This window comes from Aristolochia californica, unplaced genomic scaffold (genome assembly GCF_029961685.1).
Source record: "Aristolochia californica isolate CCGP_79_NKW_82.1479 unplaced genomic scaffold, dmAriCali1.0.hap1 SCAF_9, whole genome shotgun sequence".
NCBI lineage: Eukaryota > Viridiplantae > Streptophyta > Magnoliopsida > Piperales > Aristolochiaceae > Aristolochia > Aristolochia californica.
The window spans coordinates 6610560-6629888 of NW_027182290.1; the positions used below are offsets into that span (position 1 = coordinate 6610560).

Sequence of the window (19329 nt, forward strand, 5' to 3'; positions counted from 1 at the left end):
GCTTTGAGCTCATTTTTTAAATCATTTTAACTTTTCCGTTACAGCTCACGTGTATGATATAAACAAGTTTTTACTTACTTCAATGAATTATCCAATTTTGCAAGTATAGTACAAGAGGGACTTGGCTAGGAAGATTGAATTGAATTTGTAGAGTATGATGTGATAGTCATTGTAATGACCCTCTCATAAAAACCAAAAGAAAAAGAAATCACTCATCTCAAAGTCTCATCTTCTGAAGACTTTACCATATTGCTGCAACCTTCTTGTTTTCACTTGTTTTCTGGGTGCCCGAGGCCGCACAAAGCCACGGTGGACTTTCTGAGAGATTTTTAACTGACCTAAAGGCGAACTTACGGCATTAGGGGGAAGTGGTACTTACTCCGCTCTCAATGTCGATCCAGATCAAGCTTTCCCGCGGAAGTCGTGTTTATCGGCCAAATGTAATTTCACCTCGTTCATTAATTCTTCTTCTTCTTCTTCCAAATTTCTCTCCATCTATATTTTTCTCTTTCTTGTAGATCGTCACTCTATGATTCCATTCACTTTGGACATATTTCAGGAACAACTCCAAGGAACAATTGTAACGACGTCACCCAACTCGATCTCTCACCAGGGCATCCGCGTCACACTCACTGGGACGGTTAATTTACAGGTAACTTCGTTTATTTCCTTCTTTATTAATGAATATATTTCTTCTGGCTTCTTAGGATTTCTTTCTACTTTGCTTCTTCTCACATGTTATCTGTTTTATTCATCTGTTTTTCTCATTGAAGATTCGTGCAGGAATGGCTGGGGTAATTGAGTCGTTTTACAATATGGTCAAGCCTATTTCTATAGTGTAAGTCTCGCAGGACTTGAATTTATGAGTCTTCAGTCGAACATACTAGTTTACAGTTTCAAGCACCATCCATCAGAAAAAATAAATGTTAGTTTTTCAGCCTAAGCATTTCTTATCAGTCACATGATATTATTATTTCTTCCTAAGAAAGTGTTTTGTTCCATTCTTTTGAATTATTTTTCATGCTTTTGGCTCGTGAGATGACTTCTTCGTCCCTTGCATGAATAGAATGTTTGACTTAAGTAACTTGATGTTCATAGCAAAAAAAAAAAAAAAAAAGCTGATGTAAGAACTCGCCTACAAGGACAAACATCTTTAGAATAGAAATTACTTTCTTGGGAACTTGCCATCTCATTCCATCTTTTTTATGTCAAACAAGAAAATCATCTTCATTAAGTAGTTGATCAAATTGTGCTGATTGGCAGGTGTCTGAAAAGAAAAACCAAGATTTTTTAAATTCAATTATGAAGGTTATAATCGAGAAATAAACCAAGAAAAGGAGTTCAATCTATGATGCCCTGGTGGTGCCATGGGTTGGGTTTCTACATCAGAGGCCACAGTGTTTGTTCTAAACAAAAAATTGATAAAAATGAATCTGAAAGGTTGTAAAAGTGAAGAAGATACATGAAAGAAGAGAAATTTATTCTTTTGTTGCATGGCATGCAAGAAGGGAACTTTGCTGCTCCTTTTCATGCTTAGATTTTATTGCTAGAGAGGTATACCCTTCATTTCTGTTTTCTTGCATATAGTTTTGAATAACAAGATAAGTTGATGTCCTAGCATATTACAGATCTTCGTTTTGTTTCAACAGTTATTCCAACAGTTTAATCTTGATCATTTGTAGTCACTCAATTTGTACTTGCAGTCAAACAGTTAAATTTTTAAACAATTTGTCTCTTTTGTAAATAAAACATTCACAGAAATTCGTAGCATTCAAGGTATTAAACTAGGATAAAATCCAGTTAGATGAAACCAAAATAAAGATCCTTGGTTAGTTGTTTTCAGCATTGAGTATCACTAACAATATTAGAAAAATCTCTGGCTGCTGTCTGATGTCCACTTTGTCTATGTCTAAGTGTCTTTTTAGAACTGTACCTCCTAATTTCATACATATCTAGCACTAACCTTGCTTCTTCAACCGTATCTCCAGGAAAATAGTCTTAGTTTTACTCAATACCAATGAAGAAGTCTACAGTCATGATCGGAAGCAAGTATCTTTGTCATGTTCAAATTTTTTTTTTTTAAATATAATCTTAAAAACAAGTGCAGGTTACTTAGTTTCATCTATGTCAAAGAGTAGTACTCCTCTACGTCAAGGCCTTGAGTGTTTACGGCTCACATCTGTGCATGATTGAAGTTGGTTACTTCAGTGTGTGGTGAGCAAATGGTCCCACATACATATGGGCTTGGAGAAATATTGAGCTTTTTAGTTAAGAAAAGTCTTCTAACCTTGGGTAGCCATTTTGGGTTGGATCCAAGCCCTCAAATTTTAACATTGTATCAAAGCATATGCAAGCTAGATCTCTTAGTCTGTTCTCCAATCTCAGGCTAGGTTGCATATATAGGCCCACACGGAAAACCCTCTATGTCTAGAGACTGCATGTGTGCACGAGTCTTGCTGGCTGCTTGAGTGTCTGGAGGGTGAATCTACTCACATTATTTCAGGTTTGGGAATGTCCTATGCTTTTGTGTAAGGAAGATTTCTCCTAGATTTTGTTAGTAGTTTTTGGATGAACCAGAACTCAATTTCAGCAATCTAATTCAGTTGAAATTCCTCTGGACTATTCAGTACAACTTTTTGTAGTTTCCTTAACTTATTATGTGTTTAACTTGTAGTGGCTGTAGCCTTTGTCTTCCAAAACAAGTAGTTTAGCATCTTTGTCCTGAACTAGGGACAAAATGCTATTATTTCTACCTAATTCATATAGTTTTGCCTTTCATGCTTGCCTCCATTAAGTTTTCATTGAGTCAAATTTGCATGGTCTTACTCTCTTTTTGCATGTGATGCTTTTTCCTAAATTTACTGTTTCTTAAGATTCAGTTTCTGATATGGAAACAGAAGCAAGAGCACAGAAATTCGATCTCCAGGGAAGTTGGGTGCAGGTAGCACAGAGGTAGCTTTTTGGAACTAGGGATATATCACAACAATATTTACAACAATGAACCTGAAAGTTTATCATGATATCAGTTTTATCTCATAGCTGATTTCATGCTCAGATTTTCGATTGTTTATGCTGCAAACATTTAATAGATGGTTTCAGTTCCCCTTTTGTCAGATTTAACTATTATGAAGTTTTCAGTTTCAAGAATAAACTAATAAGAAAATTGTGCTTATGGCAGATGCCATTTTCTATACTTTTGAGACCACAACAACATGATGGTGGTGAAAGATTTTATGAGACATATCATGGATCAAATATTAGCATCCAGGTAAACATCTCAATTTTAAAACTTGCAGTAGCTTAATTTTATTTAAGATGTTTCTTGTCTAATATGTTATACAATAGTATCTGATAACTGCAGATGTAATTCGAGGTTACCTGCACAAATCTGTATCCACTACAATGGAAGTCATTATTGAAAGCGATGAAGGTGAGAGCACCTTTTTTTATTTTCTGTCTATCAGTGTCATCAGACCAGACCGAACCGTCCGGTTGAACTTGGTTCAACCGACCCGGCCCCCCTGGGTTTGAAATCACTAAAACCTATATTTCAGTAATAAACAGGCTGACTCAACCGGTTTAAGCAGTTTAACCGTTGAGCCAGCCGATCCAGCTGAGTTAGGCAGCTACAGGGTCGTCCAACACTAACGGTCTCCATCTTATCTGGTTACCGGCCCTTCTTTGCTTACCTTGCTTTCCCTTTCTGTACTGTCTTCTTCTGCTCCATGCTAACAAAAGCATCCTTTTCAGAGTCTAAATCCTTACAAAAAACTACTGAAAATGATCACAGAATCAGTTCCATTTAGTTGGTAGCTTCATTTCAGGAACAAAATTTCTCAAGTTTAAATATTACCACTTGTTGGTAGATGAGAAATCTATTCTATTTCGATGCCATTGTTTGCTGTTCTCATTGTTCTCTGGAAAACTAAATAATTCTTTCTGTTTAATTACTCCTAATGTTAATTATGTTTCAAAGCACCATTCTCAAAAAAAAAAAAAAAAAAAAAGCTTCAAAGTACTAAAACAAAATATAACAAATGAGCTCATTTAGTCGTTAAAGTTGTGATTCAGTTATCTATGTTCTGACTGCCCCAGCTATTTATCAAAAAAAGTAGTGTCTCGTGTTTTTAGTATGTGATAATCTTGAAATTCTTATTTTGATGGCCAACTGATTTGGGGCAAGGTCATCAACTCATCACCTCTGTCCGATTCTTGGTCTGGAATCATTTTCAAAATCAGCTGCATCACAGCTCTCCTCTGCGTCTCCAGAAGTTAATGGACACCGTGCAAATAGGATGGCAACATCTAAAACTCCTCTTCATTTTTCTTTTACATGTCTTCACTGATATAATCCCAAGGATTTTGCTGTTAAGCCTCTCCCTGTCAGCATAGTAAAAAAGGGGAAGAGTCAGAAGCCTCCCCTCCTGGTTCTTATTCTATATGCCCTCAGGGGACAGCTCCGCGCTCTCAGCTGGCGGCAGACTGACTAGGGAAGGATAGGGAAGGAAAGGCTTCTGCTCTCTCCGTCTCCAAATATCGTGAAGTTACCAAATAACAAATTCAATAGGATATCAACCCCGGTTGAAACAGATTCAACAGGACCCGGTCTTCTTGCCAGGTCAGGTTTAGTACATTACTTTTTATTGTTTAATTTTTGCCCTAATCTTTTTTATTGTGTATACAGCATATCTTCCAGTTGCACCTGTCTCTCCTGAAATAGTGAGCTTCTACATTACTCAGGACACCCAAAAACACCCATTGCTTTCTGAATTGCTATCAGGTCTGTAGGGCTTTATTTATTTATTTATTTATTTAAAGATGTTATGAAGGGAATCCCATCTCAAAATGAAAAGGAAAAAAAGAAACTGATGCTGCTAAATATATCAGAATAATGAGGTAGGTCAAGTTGAACATACATGGGAAGAGTGCCTCATGGGGCAATCTTGCCTTTTAGCTTCCCTGTTCTTCTTGTTTTGAACAAAACTACAAATAGAATTATCTGGCGCTTCTGTATTGTTTTCTCCATGCATTTGATGAATGTCTACACGTGAAGGCTGCAAATTTTCTGATTTTGTTGGGTGGGGTGCTGCTGTCTTATTATGTTAACAATTGAATGTGGTTGAGCAGGTGGATTTCGAGTTACTGGAAAAGTTTCCACATGTTGCTCATTATCAAATCCCATTACTGGTGATCTGGTGGTGGAAGCTTCAGCTACACCAATTCAGTCCATCGACATTTTGTTACTACGCACTGAGTCGATTATTGGAGGGGATAAGATTTTAACTGATACTTCTGTAGTGCAAATTACTCAGGCATGTGTAATTGAATCCTTTTGCAAGCTACCTTGTTTTTAAAGATTGCTTTTGTGTATCTACAACAGTATGTTCCTTCTTTTTGTTAGATAGCAGATGGGGATGTTTGCCGAGGCATGATCTTGCCCATCTATGTTATAATCCCACGTCTATTGATGTGCCCCACTGTTTTAGCTGGGTGAGTACTATTGCCTATTACTTGCCATCTATTTCTGAAATTACTGAAGTGAAGGCCTCATGTTGGCTTTTAAATTCTCCCGTGTTGAGTGGTTTTAATTCTACTTTGCCATCTCCATAAACTGTATCTTATCTTTTGAAGTTCTTCATAAACTGTATCTTGTCTTTTGAGATCCTTCACATGGGTGTAATTTGTATTCAAGCAGGCCATTCTCTGTTGAGTTTCAGCTTACCGTTGTCATTAGTTTTAAATCCGAGTTATCCAAGCGGCAGCCGAAATCTGATCTTCAAACACCCAGGCTGTGGGTAAGCTTGAAGGTCTTCTTCACCTTTACTGAAACTGGATTTTTCAGTCCACAAGTAACAGTTGCATTTTTTATGGATTTCAGCTAGCAATGGAGACGTTGCCACTAAGGTTGATCCGGACAAAATAACCTGTGGAAGTAAGGAAGGGTTTTGGTATCATGTGTCTGGACGTTGCCACTACGGTTGATCCGGACAAAATAACCTGTGGAAGCAAGGCAGGTTTTGGTATCATGTGTCTGGACGGTTTTGGAAACAAATATTGAGAAGACTAGCTGCCCGTTGGCAGTACTCTGGTGTTTATTGTGTGTAAAAAATAGTTTAAATTATTTATACTCGATGTAATAATGAAAATTGCTATAAACATTTACGGAAACAAATATTGATAGCATGCTGTATACTCGATGTAATAAGGAAATTTTAAAAATTCTAACTAGAGATATTATTTCCAAGCTAGGCGTCGTGGAAGGATAGAATACAAATGGCTGAGACTGAGAGTGCCTTGAAGCGATAGATCGAGTTCCAGATCTGGAGAAAGGGCCTTTGGAGATCAGTGACGACTGCTGACTTCCTCGCCTGGAGCCTAATGGTAACGCTAACACCACACTTTTCTCTCGTTATCTTCTCCTCCTCCTCACTCCCCAACCGGAGCCCTGCGCGCCGTCATGCGGTTCGGAGGACATCACCTAAACCACCATCACCCTCGGTTTTGGAGGTAGAGAAGGCCATTGGCGCTGGACTGTTCGAGGACCAAGACTCGAGGTTTGCTCTTTCTTCTTCTCTTTCTGATTAAAAATTAAATCGTTTGTTACTCATGGAATTTTCTCTGTCTCTCTTTCTCGATGCGCTGAAATTGCAGAAGCCAACGTGGCGCTTCTTCTTTCTTTGATTCGTTATCTTCCGAAGGATCTGCTGAAAAGAAACTAAGAGAAGCCGGAGAATGGATTATTGATCGGACCGAAGGTGCCTCCGGGTCAGGTATAGATTTCTCATACTTGTGCGCTTGTTCATTGCAATCCGTCACTGTCGATACAGAGGTTACGGAAACCAAATTGATTAAGCGAATACTGCCGTTCATGCGTGGTTTTGTGTCGGTTAATGCATGATGAGTTCATAGCAGCCTTTTAAAAGATAAAAAAAGGTTTGAAGATCGTCTTAGTTTGAAATTGATGGGTCTCTGCAATAGATCGTCTTTAATAAGAGCTGTTTATCAAAGTTGTTAAGGATTGTGCTGGTACGAAATATTGCAGGGCAGGAAGTTCTGATGGTGGTAGGCCTGAGAATTCTTCCCTTTTGGATCCTCTCTCTCTTGGTTGCTTCAGGAGTGATAAAACTGCCGTTTAGCGTCCCATTTTTGGACAACTTGTTAATGTAACATCTGTTTGTGAAGAACACAACACATCAATCTCGCACCAAGAAGAAACCTCCAATACATATATTACATTTTGAGATTTCGTAATTTTTTCTTTGGGCAGAATGAATTATGTCAAAAAATTTCATTCGAACATGGTGGTGGTTGCGGAGGATGAAGCCCTCACGGTTATTTTAAAAACCAACGTTCTTTTACTCGACTCAGGACTCGATGGAGACGATTCTGATGAATCGCAACACCATGGTTAAAAAAATGTTTTATGCATGACGATGATAGATAACTTCATATTTTTCTCTGCGTGGCCCCAAACATGGTGAGAGGAGTCTTCTGTCGTCGAGGCCGACGTGTTAAACAGTCAATGTGTCAGCAAGATTGAGTTACACTTTCAAATTTAAATTGCATCAGTTTCCGTTAAATATTCAATAAACACGGAAGAAACGATAGAGAAACTCGTCAAATACGAAGAGTTATTGAATTAAACGAGAAAGATATAAGTTTTGTGATAAATTTATTAAATGAAAATAATTAATGTTACTTAATCCCATATAATCATATTTAGATTTAATTGGTCCCAACAACTGTGCTGCCTCCTTTTGCCATCTCATTGAACCCTCGAACCTTTCTTTTTTTTCCCTCTTGCCCTCGCCGAACCCTCTTCCTTCTATCAAAGTCTTTTTATTTTTTATTTTTTATAATTAATTAAACTAATAAATTTATTTTACTTTGTAATTATATTATTAATTTATACTATACTAAAATCTATCTTATGTTATTAATAAAATATCATATTTATTTATGTTAATACTATATTAAATTACTGATTTAAGAGTGGTAATTAAGATATAGTTCAACTAAGAATTTGATAAATATCTAGACATTATAAAAGCAAACATTTTTGTTTGAGTATTCTATATTTTATAATTAATTAAATTAATAATTTAATTTTAACTCGTAATTATTGTATTAATTTAGACTAAACTATAATCTATCTTAATTTATTACTAAAAAACCCTACTTAATTATTTATCATGTTAATACATTTTAATATTATATTAAATTATTAATTTAAGAGTGATAATTAAGATATTGTCAAACTAAGAATTTGATCAAGTATCTAGACATTATAAAAGTAAATAATTTTTTTTGAGTATTCTATAATTTATAATTAATTAAATTAATAATTTAATTTTAACTCATAATAATTGTATTAATTTAGACTAAACTATAATCTATCTTAGTTTATTAATAAAAAACCCTACGTAATTATTATTATGTTAATATATTTTAATATTATATTAAATTATTAATTATAAAAGTTACCATATTTGTTTACGTTTTTTCCACTACATTTTCCTTTACACAAAAAAATACTTTTTAAAACATCGACCGTAATAACAAACAAAAGTAATTCACTTCCCCTTCCCATTTCACTTTTACTAAGTTCGTTGACTTTTAGTTTCCGTTCCCCCCTGACCCCCCTAGGGAATTTGTGGGCGTCTATCGAGTCATTGAGGCTCGGAGTCTCGGAAGGTTTCTTCCTCTCCAAGGCTTTCTTTCTCTCCGACCGAGTCTGCTTTTCAGCTCGGCCTCGCTTCCTCGTTCCTTCACTTTGGCCTCCCTTCCCTTACCTTCCTTCCCATTAAATAAGACCCACAGAGATGGTATCCATGGTTTTCTCGATTCGTCTTCCCTATTCTTCTTCCACCAAGAGATTATTGACAATGCCTAGCTTTTCACCGGCGGCGACTTCTGCTTCTGCTTCTGCTTCTTCCCTGACACCACCGAGTCCCAAGCCCAAACCTTGGCTCCTCGTAGGTCTCGGAAACCCTGGCAAAAAATATCAAGGCACCAGACACAACGTAAGGTTTCAGTTTACTCCACCGCATGCCTACTTTTGTGTACTCTATCTGGATTTGGTTTTCTCACCCTTCTGTTGTAGTTTGAACCGGACAAACCTATTGATGCTGACAACTTTCATTCAATATTGAGCTATCTGGCTTTTTTTTATTAGAAATTTAGCGAGTGTTACCTTTATCATTGTAATATGGATTAAATTGACTATTCTAACATAATTATGAGTATAATTTTAATCAAATTAAGACACTTAACACCTAAGAGACCTTTAAATACGAATCATATATAATCTCTATCATCCTCCCTCAAACTCGAGATGGATCATAAGATACATCATGAGTTTGTATAACTACAATGCAAAACCTGAAGTCGCAAATGAGCGCATTGGAACCGATGCAAGATGAAGTCATGATGCTGCAATACCACTTGAACAAGTAATGTTAGATCTTGAACTGAACACATTAGAGGATGAACTAAACTACACCTTTGCAATTGAGTAAGGGTGGTATTTATACAATTTAATATAGAAAAGATAAAATTTACATGATTAGATAAACCCAACATGAGATAAATCCAATGTGATCTTATCCGATAATTGAAGGGATTATGCTTATCCCTTATCATGCCCCCTCAAGATAGGCCACTTGTTAGAGAGGCCAATCTTGTCTTGTAGCAACTGAAACTGTGAACTTGGCACTAGCTATTTAAGGAGATTTGTTTCAAGGGTTCTTGGAAGCAAAAGGACGGGAACAACAATGACACTGGTAGTGGCTGGGATGGACGAAATAGAAGAGAACACATCGTTCGGTGCAGAGATGTGGAAGAGCAGTGGCACTGGTAGTGGTTGGGGTAGACGGAATTGCTTCCTCCGGTGAAGAGACGTAGAAGAGCAGTGGCATTGGTAACAGATGAGAAGAGCAACGACATTGGTAGTGATTGGGAAGAGTAGTGGCATTGGTAGCAGTTGGGAAGAGCAGTGGCACCAGTAGCAGCAATGGTAGCGGCATTCAGAGTGGCTAGGAAGAGCAACAACATTGGGAGCGGTTGGGAAAAGCAGCGACACTCGTAGCGTCTGGGTACTGGTAGCGGCTAGGGGCAAATAGAATCGCATCGTTCGGATGGGGAGAAGGTTTTGCAGTGAGTTTTTTTTTTTTTTTTTGCAAGTGTGTTGTTCGCACATGTGCAGGACAAGAACTTTGGGGCGGGGGGGATTATTTTCCCCCTGAACTTAGGTCGCCTGGACTTGAAAACAACATTGATGCAAAATATTGCATATCTTCAATGAGCACATCATGGAGTGATTATGTTGGACCCAAACTCTCTGATTAGAAGACTTACTCGGATTTTAGGAGAAAATAAACTCAAATCACGTCAATGCCTGGAGAGATAATAGGAGAGGAAACAGGGGAAAATGAGAGATTTTCGGCAGAAGTGACATTTGATACTTCTGATATCAATATCTCCATAAATATAGCTCAGAATCACAAATGGTTTGTTGATCAAGAAACTAGACTCAAACATCTTTAATTTGATATCTAATTTGACATAAAATATTCGTTCTTGAATCTTTTATGACCTCTTGATTCTCTTCATTTTGTATTTTACCCCTTGTCGACTACAATGCGAATATATCCTTAAATATAGATCAGATTGACAAAAGAAGCTGATATATTTTGGGAAATTGTAATCTGGCCGAACTGTGTACTCTTTCTTCTTTGGCCAGCATGACCATTCACTCTTCCAAGAATGATATCTTCCTCTACAAAACTCAGATTTAGAATTGGTTGAATAGGTAAGAAAATATACTTACAAATCTTTCTTTGGATATATAATTCTCCCTGTAAAGTGTCGTTCCTGATGGCATAAGACGGCTCGAAATTTGAAGCTTTCTGCTATTGCTCTAACCTCTCTTGCAGTCTGACCTTTGCTACTTCAAATATCGATTTCTCTAACCTCGAAATTTGCAGCTTTCTGTTATTGCTCTAACCTCTCTTTGCAGTCTGACCTTTGCTACTTCAAATATCGATTGCCAAATTCGTTTTATGTTGGAAAGTAGACTTGAATATCTTTCTGTCAATATATAATTTGAAATATTAAAAGCTTAGTATGGAGGTGCGGGCACCAAAAAAACAACAACGGGCATCGGAACTGGAAAGAGAGAAAAAGATAGAATACAAAACTAAACTACTAGAGATGATAGATCAGAAAATGATCATATTATCTTTGTGGGTTGACTGAGTCAACTCATAGAACCTGCTTTCATACCATGTTAGATAGTGAACTGAACACATTTGAGGATGAACTGAATCACACCTTTACAATTGAGTAAGGGTGGTATTTATACAATTTAGAATAGAAAAGATAAAGTTTACATGATAAGATAAATACAACATGGGATAAATCCAATGGGATCTTATTAGATAACTAAAGGGATTATGTTTATGTTTATCCCTTATCAAGTAACACCAATCAGAAACAGATTTGGAGTGTCAGATTACAGTTATGACACAACTACTTTCTTTTTAAGGGAATGCCGACGGTGAGACAGTAAACTAGCAGCTGCGAACAGAAATAGTTCACAGCAGAAAACTGTAACAACAACAAGTTTTAGGCTTTCTAACAGAACACATTAGTGAGTGTTCAGGTCTTCTAACAACAAATCAAAGAATGCATCAGCTGTTCAAAAGGTGAATTTGATAGTTCCACCAGATTACCAATTTACTTATGTGAGACTGATACCTGTGCTATGGTTCCAACAGATCTGATGTGGGACTGATACCCGCATGCACATTCCCTCTTACATTCAGGCTCAATAAAACACACAAATCGACATGCAATGTGTACTGAAATGGATGAGCCACAAACAAACAGACTTGAGCTTTGATATTCAGGGTTCCAATTAATAGATTCGTAGAATTCAGAATGATTCCCAGTTTTCAAACTGGCTATTCCCCATTCTTGGATAGTTGGGTCCGAAAATTTTGCTCTTGTCCTTCTCTTCGGTTCTGTGACTATATCATTGGAGGTAGTTAACACTGCAAAATTGATGAAATATGGTTGATGGGTAATGCTGAAATATGAGATACCCAATCACTACTTTCTCAACTCTAGGAAATTTCTGGTATTCATGTACTATCTGTGGAGTAAGGCTGAAATATGAGATGCCCAACCACTACCCTACCAATTGAATTTTCAAATGCTGTTCTGAAACTATCAGCAGTTAGTTCAATAGCAAATCCAATAAGAAATTATTCTTAGCAAAAAGAAAGAGAAACAATGGTACTCCAGCAACCGAAAAAGAAACTTATATTAATTTCAAAACATGTTCAAAGCTATAGCAAATTCACATATCTATAGACTCTAAAACATCTAAACACTTGCCAAATTTTGTAACATCACCAAAATAGATTCTTCCTAGGACTAAACCACCCAATTACAATAGAATTTTGGCTTACTAAATTAAAAGACACGTGTCAGAAAAGAATTCCATCATCTATCTAAGATAAATGTCCAACAATAGACTTACAATCTTTGGAACTTTCCTAAACTGATTACTTATAAAAAATACTCGCTAACTAAAGATTTTCCTAAAGAAAACCTTCCTAATTAGGACTGTACACAAACTATGAAGCTATTTAAAGTGGAAACATGTTGACTTTCCCCATATGGAAAGTAGTGAAATAGAGTACTTTCCTGAAACAATAACATTCCAAAAAATATTAACATCTGTATTTAAGTCTTCTTCTTTCCTTTTATTCTTCCTTCTTTTATATGTCTTCAATTGCTCTGGATGACTTTCTTCTTCGACAAGTCATAAACTACATCAGAAGTTGACAGCGAAACAGCTGCAACAAAAGCCATGTTAACTAAGGACAAGGAGGATAAATTGGATGTTTGAGGGATAGAAGACGATGATTTGGAAGGTAGTGGCAAGGGATTCCAATGAAGAAACTGTAGGCTGGGCTTCATTGATGGATCCGGTGGTGGGGTACAACAGCGAAATTGAATGGCAGAGACCATGTCGAACACTTTACATAAAGTGGAGAAATCAGATAGGATGCTTTTTGGTTGGCACTGATTGGGCTGAAGAGAGCAGATCAAAGAGAGGAAAATCAGGGCACAATTCTCTCACCAACATGCGGGCCAGATTGGAATTAAGATGCCCTAACTCTACACTAAAAGACTGGTTGGGGATACTGTTGTTGGCTGTGAAATTGTGAACAATCAGCAAGATTAGATTTTCAGCAAGATTAAGGTACCAGATCTGATTGGCTGTGTGGGTAATGTAGGTTTTGATATGGATGGCAAAGAGCAACTAAAATGGAAATGTGATTTTCAAGCAACAACAGTGGTGTGGATTCCATGGATCGATGGTGGCAACTATAAGAACAAGCTCGAAAACAAACAGGGTTGGATGGTGATGAGAAACAGACAGATGATCTTTGTGAGTCGACGTGTCAGCTCGCATAATACTCTCAATCTGTTCTGATACCATGTTAACTTTTGAAAAACTAGATTGTCGTTGCATTACAAGTGTAGGATTAATAACCAGATTATAATCCTAATGTAATTTTTAATACAATTGTAATCGAATTAAGACACTTTGCACCTAATAGAATTTTAAATATGAATCATAATAAGACTACAACTCTATATACTCTAATAGGATGTCGTGTACATGTGAACTTGTTTTATTGCATCAAAACAAGTTTGTTGTCATGCTAGCTTCACCAAGACATGGGGGATTGGGAAAGACAGTTGCTTCTGAGGTAGATATATCTAGTGGTAAAAACAAATTGAACTCTGTTCAGTTGTGTTTTTTGATGTAGTACGGTTGCGAAAGATGGAATAAATGAGCAACCAAACTCTTTGCTCAGCAAACAGGGTTAATATCAGTACGAAGTCAAGCATGGAAATCGGATAATCTTATCTTGATACATAAGATATAGAGTAGTATCAGCTGCTAGTTCATCTTCCTAGGTTTTGGATTAATTTAACCACATTACTTAGTGATAAAGATTTCATTATAAGATTTATGAAGGCTTGCTTGTGAACAATAAGTGTACACCTGTTGGCATGAAAGATATGAATTTTGTATAATTAAGAATTTGAAAGTTGCAGTACTCAAAAGCAAATGACTCATCTGTAGAATACCTGGTAACTTGGATGTAAGTGTAAAGAGGATCTATATGTAGAAGCACACAGACTGGTAGAGCATCATTGATAGCATGTAATAAGCAATGGACTGAAGTGCTACTTCAGTTCTTTTAGCCAACACTGGATGTAGCCTGCTATGAATTCTTTTCTTTTTTTTAATATTTTTTATTTGCTATATCCTTTTCTTTTTTCGAATATTGCTATATTTGATTCTTACTCCTCTAAAAGTCCATTGTCACACCGTTTCTTTTAAATTTTTTGTTATCAAGGACTGCTACTCTTGTGACTCAAAAATTAAAACATGGCAAAAAGCTTTTCCTTGCAATTAAACAGCACTGTATTTTATGATTACTGGAGATACCAAAGGAACAATATTTTATGCTGTCTGTTGCTAGAGAATATTCAATGTAAACCAGAAACTTATTGCATTATAAAGCCTAAACTTTTGGACTCTCTGAACTCACTAGGGGGCGTTAGTCCACAATGAAGTGGAATGAATTCCCCCCGCATTACCTAGTTCATAAAAAAATGGCGTTAGTGTAGAAAGACTTGAATTGAAGTGAGATTACACCGTTTCATTCGCTCAAGCAAAAACGGGGGAAAACTGTTTCCTACCACGCACGTAGCTTCTAACCCCCCTGCTATTCTCTTCTCCCTCTCCTCGGCCTTCGTCTCCCGATGATCTCTGCTCCATCCGTGATCCTTCAACAATTTTTTTTCTCTTCCCTCTTCCCCCACCCCTGTCGGCCTTCCTCCCTCTCTTCTCCCTCTCGATCTCTATCGCAGAGCACGGGAGGCTGAGCCTCTATCGCAGAGCCTCCCCCCCGCCGGCCTTCCTCTCCTCTCCCTCTCGATCTCCGTCGCAGAGCACGGGAGGCCGAGCCTTTGTCGCAGAGCCTCTCAGCCTCCCGACTTCTCTTCTCTTGGCCTCCCTCTTTTCTCCCTCTCGGCGTACCGTCGGAGCGTCGCTGTTGCCCGCTGGCCCGCCGCTGAGGAAGACGAAGACGATGTTTAATTTTTCCTAAGTTAGGAAAAATTGAACCATCATCATAATTGGTGTAATTATCCAATTAATTAAACCGTTTTTCATTTTTTGTTAATATATTATTAATTAATAATATGTAAAATATATGTTATGTTACTAATAAATTAGTATATTTATTTATTATTTATTTTTTTGTATTAAAATAGTGAGTTTTGATGTTAAACTATATCTTATGTTATTAAAAAATAATTTATTTATTTATTATATTCACTTTATGTTATTTTTAAATTTTTTATTTATTTTAAATAATTTATTCTAGTCACACGTAATGAGTATATTAATTTATAATAAACTGTAATCATTAATTGGTTTAATTATCCAATTGTTATAATTAATTAAACCATTAGGTTTATTAATTATATTCTCTTGTGTATTTTTTAATTTTTTTATTAATTTTGTATAATTTATTCTAGTCACATGTAATTATTGTTTTAATTTATAATAAACTATAATCATTAACTAATATAATATAATTTTTCATTAATTAGAATATTAATATATTCTAATACTACAGTTAAATCACTTATAAGTGTAGTAACCATGTTTATTTTTGTTAATTATATGTTTTAAGTATATTATAAAAAGGTTACTCATTCTCTTCTTTATATCGTATTTTTCATTTGGGGGCACTAACACTGGAATCTGTTTTCCAGCCACTTGAACTCGTCTACACTAACACCCAAACATGAGTTAAAGTTGAATCAATTCATTTTACTTCAATTCAAGTTCATTGTGGACTAATCCCCCCTAAAATTTCTCAAAGGTTGAGTTGTATCTGCCTTTAAGATTTTCAATGCTGTCCTTGCTTCGACGTGATTGCATTTTAATGTCATATCCTCATCTTATTTTAGTCGTGAAATCCTGTAGTTCTCGATTGGTTTTATCAGATGTCGTTATGCTTATTAAAAAGATGGTTAACTCCTTGTGTTCAAATTGGACGAGAAATGTTTATGTGGTACTTAATTCTATGAAATATTGATTTATTCTATTATCTAGATTTCTCTTTTCAGGTGGGCTTTGAGTTGTTGGATGCTGTAGCTGAGGCTGAAGGAATATCAGTAAGCAGTGTTAAGTTCAAAGCTCTGTTTGGAAAAGGTTTGTCCTCTTGTAAGTTGAAAACCTATAGTCTGTTCTGGTCATTTGCTACTGTGATGTCAGAGCTTATTCAGAGTAACATTGACCTGTCGCAATGGAAGGGTGCAGTGCTTTAAAGTTAATTTGGAGATTAAACTTATATCTTAAGTGCCATGCCCTATTATTGTTCATAAAGCTCTATTTAAATGTTAATTTTGGTTATATCTGTCTCAAATGTAGGCTTTATTGGAGATGTTCCAATTATGCTAGCAAAGCCACAAACCTTCATGAATTGCAGTGGAGATTCTGTGAGTAATTTGTGAGCAGAGGTCATACCTGTTTTTCCTTATGAATCATTTTTCTGCTCTCTAATTAGTTTTCCTCTGTTTTGAAGGTAGGGCCACTCGTTTCCTACTTCAATATACCACTAAACCAAGTGCTTGTGGTAATGTCTAGTTATTTTCCCATGTATTGTAAACAATATCCTGATCCTATTTCACTGTTTCTGCTCTGTAACACTGACTTTTTCTTTTCTGCAGATGTATGATGACTTAGATTTGCCTTTTGCAAGTTTGCGTTTACTACCCAAAGGTGGACATGGAGGTCACAACGGGTACGTTCGTTTGTCACATTGTTGTTAAATATTATAATTGGTAGCAAGGATGCATACTCATTGTTTACATGATATGCAGTGGATAAAGCTTTTTTCAATAAGTTTGATTAATCTTTCTAGAAAAGGAAAGATGTGGTTACAGATGACATTAGTGAGGTTTGATCTTGTTAGAGCAAAAGAATTGCAATGTCTCCCGCGGAACTTCTAACAGGTTTTATTATTCATTCAAGTATAGGATGAGAAGCATTATTGATCATTTCAAAGGAAACCGGGAATTTCCAAGACTTAGAATAGGTAAAGGTGTTTGTAATTGTCATGTTAAATTCAGTGTAATATATCAGCTTGCAAGACACTGATAAAGTTTTCAACATCTGCCAAGGCATCGGAAGGCCACCAGGAAAAATGGATCCTGCAAACTTTGTTCTTCGACCTTTCAATAGACAAGAACGTGAAGAGGTAAGCTTCCACTGAAATTTGAGAGACAATACTTCAAATGCTATGCACAAAAAAATGAGCTACTCAGGGCACTTGTTTTGTCACTTTTCAGTTAGATTTTACCTTGCAGAATGGGGTTGAAGCAGTGAGAATCCTCCTCCTTGAAGGGTTCGATAAGAGTGCTACATTTGTTAACAGCAATAAAACGTCGATGAAAGTGAGTAATGGCTAGGTTCGTCAAATTGTGTGATCAAAGGGGAAAAAAATGGATTCGTCGGAAGTTTAAGATGCCGGTTTCATCCATGTAATTCATATGTGAGTTTTTTACTTGACAGTGGTGAGAATTATGCAATTGCACATCTTCGATTGAATTGGAAGAGTGGCTTGGCCGCTGATGGAAATTTTGTATTGTTGAGAGTTGATTATAATTAGATAAACAATTGTCAAAAACCATCTTTTGCACTAATGTTTAATTATTCTACTACAGGTTCATGCCTTGAAGAGGCTTGTGCAGCATGCTCACATGTATGTGGATTACATTCCTTCATCTATTAGTTGAGAAACTCTTCACACTAAGTTTCATTCTTTAATATCTTATTTGCGAAATAAAACATTGTTTTCATGCTTTTTTGTCCACAAGAAACAATGTCGGTTGAATAGATTTACAAGTCTCCATGAGTCAATTTCAAGAGTATAATTTTGTGTTTTTGAACCGTGGTTAATTGATTTGGGGTTCAACCAAGGAGGCAAGTCTGGTGACAGGGCTAAATTCTGTGGCCGATGTTTTGGTGAAGAGGGAGCCTCTTTGCAATCCCTTGTTGTCAGGGGATAGCTCCCCCGTTTTTGTTTCCTTTGGTTCTCTCTCTTAATAAAATGGTCTTTCATAAAAATAAAAAAAGTTTGGTGAGAGAGGGTTAACTCATTCATTCAAATTTGTCCCATAATTAATTAGGGCTTTGTTGGACATCGAGTCCAATGATTAATGTTAAATTGAATAATTTATTTATTTTCTTGTAGTGTATTAAAAAATTATACAATTAATATTGTTATAGAAGATAATGGTACTTTATGTAATTTAGAGAGCGAGTAGCACGGAGATGTAATTATGTTAAAATTTAAAGTCCCTTTATTACACTCATGTATTAGGGTTTTATGCCTTCCAATCTATAAATAAAGGAGTAAGGGGGGAAGGCAAATGGACATGCTCTCAACCCTTGTTTTCTCTCAATTCTCTCTTGCTATCTCCTACTTGAGTTCTCTTTTTTTCTCTCTTCTTCTTTTACCTTATTTCCTACAAACCTTATACTCCCTAATCATGTAACCCTAGAATCTAATATGATATCAGAGCGGGGATTCTGGGGTTGCGATTTAAAACCTATTCAAAATTGTTTATGAGTTTTCAACAAGGAAAACTTGCTCCAACAAGTGAAGAAAAGGTCGTATTTTTTTAAGGAAAAAGTGTTGTTTTCACAAATTCCAGTAAAGTCTATTCAGATAAGTGTGTCTCATACTTCAATACATGTCTTAAACCACCTTAGTTCATGTTTTTTTTATCATGCAAAAATTCGTTTTATCACCCATGTATGCTTCCTCCAAAAATCGAGTTCATTATGCTCCAAAACATTATTGTTTTTTGTGTTTTGTGTTTTGAGCAAGTTAATTAATTTTCTAATTTTGAAATAGTCCTGAAAATTTCAGTTCCAAACTACATTTGATTAGAGTTGTGTTAATTCTTCAAGTTGATGAAACCCTAAATTAAGGATTAAAGGGTTTATGTAGAAGATTCATTATTCATGGTTGGTGATAAATTTGATCTCAAGGATGGTGTGATTTCGTGGTCTAATACTCAATTTTTTTCCAACATTAAGTTGTGGTTTAAATGCTAGAACTTATAAATCAAATTTCATTTTTTTTGAGTTGCTTCATGGGCTCTATGTGTAACATGCTCGTCCCCTTCTTTAGTTTGTTTTGTCTTGTTTTGAATCAT

General features: G+C 36.1%; 3 protein-coding genes across 4 annotated transcripts; all 3 read left to right on the top strand.

The window, feature by feature from the left end:
- The first annotated feature begins 389 nt into the window (after positions 1-389).
- LOC137941505 (uncharacterized) lies at positions 390-5965 on the top strand. Its single transcript, XM_068786950.1, has 11 exons — positions 390-440; positions 560-652; positions 774-838; positions 2898-2952; positions 3179-3268; positions 3346-3430; positions 4685-4780; positions 5128-5312; positions 5402-5490; positions 5696-5795; positions 5879-5965. The coding sequence occupies exons 1-11, from the start codon at positions 390-392 to the stop codon at positions 5921-5923; spliced, it is 954 nt and encodes a 317-aa protein (XP_068643051.1). The 3' UTR covers positions 5924-5965.
- Positions 5966-6378: 413 nt separating this feature from the next.
- Positions 6379-7251, top strand: LOC137941506 (probable NAD(P)H dehydrogenase subunit CRR3, chloroplastic). The gene is made up of 3 exons (XM_068786951.1): positions 6379-6554; positions 6652-6770; positions 7043-7251. The coding sequence occupies exons 1-3, from the start codon at positions 6379-6381 to the stop codon at positions 7165-7167; spliced, it is 420 nt and encodes a 139-aa protein (XP_068643052.1). The 3' UTR covers positions 7168-7251.
- Positions 7252-8651: 1400 nt separating this feature from the next.
- LOC137941437 (peptidyl-tRNA hydrolase, mitochondrial) lies at positions 8652-17931 on the top strand. 2 transcript variants are annotated; one of them, XR_011110400.1, is made up of 9 exons: positions 8652-9023; positions 16231-16315; positions 16535-16602; positions 16689-16739; positions 16834-16907; positions 17143-17201; positions 17287-17363; positions 17455-17657; positions 17830-17931. XR_011110400.1 is itself a non-coding variant. In XM_068786844.1 (8 exons), exons 1-8 carry the CDS (start codon positions 8823-8825, stop codon positions 17572-17574), a joined length of 735 nt encoding a protein of 244 aa, XP_068642945.1. In that variant the 5' UTR covers positions 8652-8822; the 3' UTR covers positions 17575-17820. The 2 variants fall into 2 exon arrangements, 1 of the variants encoding a protein (XP_068642945.1); XM_068786844.1 differs by lacking the exon at positions 17830-17931 and having other exon boundaries at positions 17455-17820.
- The last annotated feature ends 1398 nt before the right edge of the window (positions 17932-19329 follow it).